This window comes from Chinchilla lanigera, unplaced genomic scaffold (genome assembly GCF_000276665.1).
Source record: "Chinchilla lanigera isolate Chin_1 unplaced genomic scaffold, ChiLan1.0 scaffold00149, whole genome shotgun sequence".
Taxonomy (NCBI): domain Eukaryota; kingdom Metazoa; phylum Chordata; class Mammalia; order Rodentia; family Chinchillidae; genus Chinchilla; species Chinchilla lanigera.
The window spans coordinates 559660-568531 of NW_004955550.1; the positions used below are offsets into that span (position 1 = coordinate 559660).

Consider the following 8872-nt stretch of genomic DNA (forward strand, 5'->3'; position numbering starts at 1 on the left):
TAACAATTATATTATGGCGGAGCTATTTAGACACATTAACAGGATTAGTGATGGAATGTGCCAAGCATGTGCCCAACATGAATACAAACCCACAGCCTTGGACCGCAGACTGGAAAAGCTGAGTCACAGCAGCTGAGATCAGGCTGTGAAACAGGGAACACAGGGTGTGATGATCAGGTTGATGTGGATGTCATGCTGAAGGCTGCGTGCAGAAGCAAAGGTGGCACTGCGTGGGGACTTACACGGTCGGGTTCACTAACCAGTGGATGGTAGGAAAGACTGAGTGCAGAGGCTGTCAATGTGCAGGTGAAGTTTAAAATTGGACAGCTGGATAACTAAGGACAAATTCTCAAGGCAGAATGAGGACGTAGCTGACTAGGTGAAAGGGCATCTAGGAAATTGGAAAATCTTGGGAAGGCAGTGACTCAAAGAAGAGGGAGTGATCCTCTGTGTCAAACACTCCTCAAGGGCAAACATAATAAGAACTGAATAAAGACCACTGGCTGTCATGTGTATTCACAGGAACAGTTTTGCCAGCACCACTGGGTTAACTGAGGAGGACACAATTTGGAGCCGTAATACACACTCCAAGCTGAAAGGTTCCATGACACAGGGCTTCCAATTACAGGGCATTCTGGAAAATATAAAACTATAGAGATAGTACAAAGATCAGTGTGTGCCAGGAATTGGACAGGGAGCTGAGAAGAAAGGGGTAAATAAGTGGAGAAAAGGGACTTCTTAGGGAAAACTGTTCTATGCCATACTGTAATACTGACAGGTATTTGTTAAAATAGATTATGAGCATTTATAAGTCTATAAAACTACAAAACACAGATGTGTACTCAAATGTAAGTTATAGGCTTTATTTAATAATAAAATACCAATATTTATCAATGATAACAAATATATTACATTAATGTAAGATATTCATACTAAGGGAAACATCTGTGTGTGTGTGTGTGTGTGTGTGTATGCGTGTGTGTGTGTGTGTGTACCCACAGGTTGAGAAGAGACGGTGTAATGAACTCTGTATTTATTCCCTAGTGTTTTGTGTAAACCTAAAATTACTCTCCTAAAAAAGTTAACTAACTTTTTAAAAGTATGAACAACTCTTGAGGAAATTGCTGTACAAGAACAGAGGAAAATGGGTAACATTTCACAGGAGAAAAGTGAAAAACATGTTTTAAAAGAAGTGTGTCTCCACATCAAGGGAAGATGTTTCCAGAGAGAATGATGAAAATTAAAATGAGGGAGGATAAAGTTAATGGCATAGTAAAGAGGAAGGAGAACTATGAGAGCTGTTGTATTCAATAGGAGGAGAGGGTGGCCGGTGCACAGGTCAAGGAGGGCTAGTGTAGGTGTGTTATCAGGTCTCCCAGTTTCAGGAGACACAAAGGGAACTTGGTCACAGACACAAGTAAATAGGGAAATACTGTGGTAGAGTCTTGAAGGCTCCTCTTCTCCTTTTCTCAGTAAAACAGGAACCAAGAAGATAAACTGAGAGTAAGAATGGGGAAGAGTTACTTGAAGACTGAGAGTTTGAATATTTTTCTCATGTACCTGATTTATATCCATAAATATTTGATATTAAGAATATTAAGAATAAAAGTTTTTTTAACCAATGCTAGATTCTCTTGCATTTCCACATGTATTTTGAACACTGCCTCTTCAATATACTTAGACAAGACTGAAATGGAACTAGTTAACTACAGAAGCAGCAGTAGAACAGGCTTCTGTTTCACTAGGGCAGATATGACAGGTCCACAGTGGCTCTGGATCATCTTGAGTCCAGGCTAGATTGTTGGTATTCTTCAGGTGGGAGATGGGTAAGATTGTAGCAAAGACCACCCCAGTGACAACCTAGGTCCCTTTTGCATTTTAGAAAGTTATCTTTCAATGCCCAGCCATAGTCTGCTCTTCCAGACTTCCCAACTCTTTTGTGACCAACGATTTATCCATAATAAGTTATATTTTATTTAAAATAATGAGCATGGTTTCTGCTATCTGACATAGCATCTTGATTGGTCTGGCAATGAACTATCATCATTACACCAAGGAGAAATCACCTGAGGATCCAGTAAATACCTACAAGTCATAAAAAATGTTTCAAGGAGTAGACATGCAACTCTACAGAAAATAGAAAAGAAAATATTTTTATGATTCTGTTTTAATGAAAATAATAAGCTTGTACCTTCTTCTGTCTTGTGGAACAAAATATAGAAATTTACTTTCTTTTAAAATATATTTTCCTAATTACTTTCCAACTCTGTGATATCGGCTCATAATCTTGAATTTATAGCCCTAAGTCACTGGAAACCTGCAGAAGAAAACTCATTCTGTTGCCTAAAGACTTAAAATAGCTTCCTACTGCAATTATAGTAAAAAGTTTTTCTATTCACTTTGTAGACTACATATTATTTAGACATAGCAGTATTTCCAACTTTAATCATTTTCACATTGATGTACAATAATAAATGCTATATTCAAGCCAGCTTCAACTTTGCTGTGTCCCTCAAATGTACCAACTTTATTATCATCTTCAACTTTTCTCATTACCTGCTCCATTTGTCTAGGTTGTTGTCCCAGAGGCTTGCATGGTTTAGTTATTTCAGTTTACCTGATTTAACCAAAATGTTAGGTCCCAAGGAAACATTGTTTGAAAATGAAAAATGAATTAATTACTCACAACTTAGAGGCATAATCTATTGCTTCACTTTGCCTTTTAGTTTTCCCAGGAAACTGTTCACCTGAAACCATGCTGTTAATTTTCTATCTTAATAGCAATCTATTTACTCTAGATGAAGAACATGATAACAATAACTTTATCTGCCTTACTGATAATTCTTTCTTTGTTGTCTAGAATACACCTGACTCTTGGGAGGCACTCAATAAATGCAGTATTTTGCAAATGAATGAATTGATTTCAGATGCTGTTCCATAGCCCTGATTTTCCTATTCCATTTCCCCCTTTCTCAGCCTGGGTGCTGACTAAACAATTTCTTCATGGAAGCTTTTACTTCCTGATTTCGAAGGGTATAAATCACAGGATTCAACAAAGGAAAGATGACTGTGTGGAAGAGAGAAACCACCTTGTCAGCAGGAAAAGCCCTGAACGGGCGAGTGTAGATGAAGATGCCAGGTCCAAACATGAGGAATATAACTATGATATGGGTGGTGCACGTGGACATGGCCTTGTTCTTCCCCTCAGAAGAAGATCCACGTATGCGGCATAGAATGACAGCATAGGAGGCCAGAAGCCCTAGGAAGCACAGCAGGGTCATTAGGCCACTGTTGAAGACCATCAGCAGCTCTACCACAAAGGTGTCGGTACAGGCCAGTTTGATGACCTGCGGCACATCACAGAAGAAGTTGTCCAGCTGGTTTGGCCCACAGAAAGGCAAACGCAGTATGAGGGCCACCTGAATAATGGAGTGCACAAAGCCCCCAAGCCACAGAGCCAGCACCATTACATAGCAGGTTTTAGGGCTCATGACAGTTGAATAGTGTAAAGGCCGGCAGATGGCGATGTAGCGGTCAAAGGCCATCACAACAAGGAGTAAGCCCTCCCCTCCTCCAAGGAAGTGCAAGAAAAACAACTGGGTGATGCAACCTCTGTAGGAGATGACCTTCTTCTGAGACAGGAAGTCCACCAGCATTCTGGGAGCCACAATGAAGGAGTAGGAGGCATCCAGGAAGGCCAAGTTGCCCAGGAAGAAATAGAGGGGGGCTGTGAGCCCAGGGTCCGATCTGATGGTGAGGATGATGAAGAAATTTCCGGGGAGGATGATGAGGTAAAAAGCTGAGATCAGCACAAAGACCAAGAGCTGAATCTCTTGAGACTGAGTCAGACCAAGGAGAATGAATTCTGTCACCACTGAGCTGTTCTGGCTCTCCATCAACTGCACCTGCAGGACACCAGAGAACAGTTTCCTGTGACTACCATGTATCCCGTCTGGATGCTAGATTTCCTCCAGCTAAAAAATTTTGACAGATTCTTATTTCAGCTAAAACATTTTCAACCCTCTCCAATCTTCTGGGTAATCTCCATTCCCTTCATATGTCCAAATTTAAAACAGCAAATAAGGACAAATACTGCTTTCAAAGCAAAAAACCTCGTTCCTTCAACCAAGTGCTTGTCAGAATTTTTCTCCACTTTAAAGATTTGGCATCCTCTACTTTGTGATTTCTACCTTCTTATGTCATATGAAAAATGTCATCAAGGTATAACACAACTTCAGATGTCAAGATCTCTGAGTTCTTGGAAATGCATTTTGCATGAAGCTAAGATTTTCTCATGTGATTATTCTTTTCCATCCTTGTCTATATGGCACAAAATTTTTACTAGGTAGTTCCTTCCTTCAGTTTCTGTGGAGTTGCCACTTTATTGCTGGTAACTTACTCCCTTGCCTTCTGTCTTTTCTCATTAATTTGCATCTTATCTTCTCTCTCTAGTCTGGTGTCCTAGTATGCTCTGACTAACACTGTTCACTACAATCTCAAATAATAACTTTACTTTTCACCTTAGAGAGAGCACCCGTTCTATAACTCTGGTTTACACTGCTCTTGCGGCCACACCACATCTTGCTTTTGCACCTTAATGAGCATTGTTCAAATCTGAAATACTTATATATTTACAACCCACCTCTTTATCTCTACCAGACATTAATTTTATTAATAATCATGTAACTATCTCAATTCACAAAATCATAGTGTAGAACAGCAATCACAAAATACTGTAATTCAAGTCTTTCATTCCAAAGATGAGAAAACAAAACGTTTATGATTATGCTACTTAAGCAGAGTGGCTTTTAGTTTTTGCTCTAATTGACAAATAGTAGAAGAATGTGCATGTATCCTGTTCAGTTTAAATAAAGACAATTTTAGTCACAGCTTTAATCAATGGATGTGCTTTTCCCTGTACTTGAATAATTAAAAGTAATATTGCTAGCCTACATCAATATCTGTATTGGGTTTAGAATTAGAAATTCAGCCTATATAAATTTAGAAAGCCACCCATTGTGGGTAAGATTCAGACTTAAAACTTACTCAGTTTAGTGGAGTATGTTCATTCCAAAAGATGTATATGGTGATGTACTGGAGGTGTTAGAATTAAATAGTAGTGTACATACAATTTTGTATATATCATTACATAATATATATAAATATATACAGTATTATATGTAAAAACAAATAACATGTAACATCACTGAAATAATTTTAAAAATTTACTTCTTAGTGCTTATTATATAAAGCATATCACCACAGTGGTACATGTCCACTATGCTTAAGATATATGCTCAATTTTTTTTATTTTATAAATAAATGGTTTTTCAAAGTTTGAAAGTCACTAGCATATGACAGGAGATAAATCTTTGACAGAAAATGCTGCCAAGGTGCTGGGGACACAGCTTGGTGGTAGAGACTCTGCCTGGCATGCAGGAAGCCCTCAGTTCCATTTCTAGCATGCAAAAATAACACAGAGAAAAAGCAAAAACAAGAAAATGCTGCTGGGGCAATACTTAGAAAAGAAAGAGAAGGGCAAAGAGGAGAGAAATAGAAAAGAAAAAACCCCACAAAATTATATACTTGTATCTCGAGATACATATTTAAGAAACATTGAAGTCGTCTGCCTTATGTGTCCTGAGAACTGAAACAGGCAACTGTCGGCACGCCTGGCACCCACGCTGGGTCAGGCCCGCCCCGCAAGCCGGTGAAGAGAACTGTGGGCCTGCTCACTGGTCGCTGAGATGTTTCCTCCACCTCCTTCCTCATCTTCCCACTTGTCTTTCTCTTCCTTGGTACTAATGAACACTTTGTTTATCATTTATTTGCTTAATTTATTTTTCTAACTTTCTTTTCCCTTGTTGGTTTATTGCCTTTCCCCTCCTCCTCCCTCATTTCCTTTCGCTCCCTATTTATTTTGCTTCTTTACTGCTTGTTCTTCTTCATTATTTTCTTTTTCCCCTAAAATTTACCCATATTCTTTCACTCTGAAATTAAGGTAACTCATCCTTCCTTACTAACCATTTATTTTTAAATGGTATATTCTTACAATTTATAAAATCTGAATATCTCAGTGTTTTGCATTCCCTTATATATCTTTTCTGCTTGTAAGTAAAACTAAATTTTAATGTCATAATATACCTATTGTGAAAAATAAATCTCACTAATATCATCCTAACAAAATAACTATATTGAAATAAATATATTGAAAAAAATCACAAAAAAGACAAATGAAATTGTCACATACTGATTGAAGCCTGTAAGCTAATTTTAAAATTATTTAAAATAGCCTAAAAACATGTGAATCAGACCAAAGAACATGATCACATATTCAATTAAGAATAATGCTCATAAGGAATACATACATACAGCTAATAAGTATATAGGTATTTAGCCAAAAGACCTCCATCAGTGAAATGGAATGGGCAGATTAAGTCACTTCTACATTTCCACTGAATGCCGGGTTTTTCGGTAATGGAACAGTGAAGAAAGATTACTACTGTTGGACTCCTTTATCTCTCTTTTTCATTTCTCTGCTCAGGAAGTCGCCTTCTCTGCAGTTTTGGGGAAATCATTTAGCCACCAGAAACCTGGGATTTCTCTTATCAGAGTACTACTGTATTCACTCTTTCAGTAAGGATCAACTGAATTTGTAATAGTATTAATGTGTAACTCATTCAAGTGTCCTTGAGCCAAAGTCACTCTTGAAGACCTTTAGATGTTAAGAGGTAACTCTACAGAATAGACACAGTGCCACTACATTTTTTCTTGGTGTTTTTGGGAATACCCTGGGGGGGATGGTAGTTGAAAATGTGAAGAATTAACAGAGAAGTTCTGAAGGGTCTGTAAAATCTTTCAGAGAAATTGCCAGTGCAACCAGTGGTTTACACAACAAGCTTGTCTCAGTTCCAGAACTGCCTCTCTTTCAAGGATTTGTGGATGAACAATAGGACAACAGGCAACAGAAGGAACATTCCTACCTGCTGAGTATGGAATTGAAGAGGTCAAGAGTCTGTGTCTGTTTTCTGAAATCATAAAATCTGCGAAGTTTTTATCTGGAGCCCCTAGCTTACCCTTCCTTCATATTCCTTCCTGTTCTCCCACACCTTATAAGAAAAATAACATATTTCAGTCATTTGTATGATCCTTAGCACCAGACCTCAGCTCCCCAGGTCTATCAATAATTTCATTTATGATAACTTAAGTAAAGATTTGTTTTCAATTAAAATAATCCTAAACATTAAGAATAGTTGACAGTTCTCAAAAGGAGCAGATGGAGAGCACTACACTGCTGAACTTAGACCTTAGCCTTTGGATATTCCATCAGAAAGTCTGACCCTTAGTTTATTGAAGTCCAAGACAACAGATAAATTAGGACAGTTGCAATATGTTTGCTTCCTTTCCTTGCAAATATGAAGATTCTCCAGAAATGTGGGCATCCAAGGATCTTGGGATGTTTTCAGAAAGTCGCTTCCCTCCCACTCTTAAAGTATTGAATGACCACTCTTGACATTGCTTATACATATTTGCTGTCACATAGGAAATCTTAAGAGTTTTAAATCTTTCCTACTTATGTTGCTTTGAAGAAAATACTAGTGGGATTTGAGAGGACCTCAATTAACTGAATGCATCCAAAGGGAGTTATTAGATTAAATTAGTTATCAACATTAGGCAAAGGAAAATAACAGAGCTTTGAAAGAACTAAATATTTTTTTAAAATATGTTACATAATAACACACTGAGTAAGTGCTGAGTTCTAAAACTAAGATTCCATCACTGACTAAGATGAAACATTGTTTGGAAGAATACTTATCATTCAAGAGAAAATAGAAGGTTGAGAGAAGTTAATTTATAAGTTAGAATACAGAAAATGGTTAAATAAATGATAATACATTGTTGATATATGTCAAGCTGGGCTAGATGAAAAACTGTGAACAGACTATCAAACTTTTCAATAAAGATTTCTCCCATATTATTGATTTTTCTTGTTGCTTTGGTTTCTAATATGGCCCAGCTTGACATCAATACTACTTTTGTTTAAAATTGGTATTTTGTTCATAGAGATTTTAAAATTAATTTTTATTTTGAAGTATTATTAAAATATTGTATAATTCTGTTTTGAAATTTTGGGCAACCCTTTAGATTTTGTACCAAAAATGATTTTCTGTCTCAGATGAAATATATTGCTATTAATAAGGCCATAGCCAGAGAATATTTTAAAAACTCATGAAGACTTGAAAAGCATAACTCTTCTTAGAGAAAATAACTTTTTTGTGTGAAATATACCAGTTTATCAGAAGAAGGTGACCCCCTTAATAGGATATGAAGGAATGTATCATGGACCCAATATTTATAGCTTATTCACTATTATTATGCTCAATTAAAATAAGAATTCAGAACATTTTTCCACTAAAAGCTATTGATAAAAGAAAACTTCACTTAGATCAAAGAAATTAAATGTGACTTACTTTTATTTTTATGTATTTTTAATTTTTGTTTTGAAGGGAAAACTGAACTTATGATTCACTTTACATTGAAATAAATTGAAATGAGAGAATTAGTTTTGTGAAATAAGTAAGATTCAAAATAAAATATGCATCTGTTCCAATTTATTTTCCACTCAAAGATGTATATAGAGGAGAAAAACAGAAAAATCGGAAGGAAAAGAAAGAAGTAGAGAAAATTTGGAACAATCAAAACACACCAAAAGAAGAGAGAAAGGACAGAATAGAAGAGACATACTTGGGAAGACAAATACATAAATTTTTTAAAAGTGAAAGATACTAGTCTACAGGAGTGAATAGCCCACAAATCCACATAGCCAAAGAAAAGTTCAGTGACAAAGTCACATAAAAGAAAACAGAGGGCT

General features: G+C 36.6%; 1 protein-coding gene across 1 annotated transcript; it reads right to left on the minus strand.

Moving 5' to 3' along the window:
* Window positions 1–2972: 2972 nt before the first annotated feature.
* On the minus strand, window positions 2973–7031 carry LOC102015667 (olfactory receptor 4N2). The gene is made up of 2 exons (XM_005412033.2): window positions 6984–7031; window positions 2973–3905 (listed from the first exon to the last, which is right to left on the minus strand). The coding sequence occupies exon 2, from the start codon at window positions 3894–3896 to the stop codon at window positions 2973–2975; it is 924 nt and encodes a 307-aa protein (XP_005412090.1). The 5' UTR covers window positions 3897–3905; window positions 6984–7031.
* Window positions 7032–8872: the final 1841 nt, after the last annotated feature.

What these genes read in the sequence shown, in the direction of transcription:
- LOC102015667 (XM_005412033.2), bottom strand. Translation starts at nt 3,896, where the DNA reads ATGGAGAGCCAGAACAGCTCAGTGGTGACAGAATTCATTCTCCTTGGT.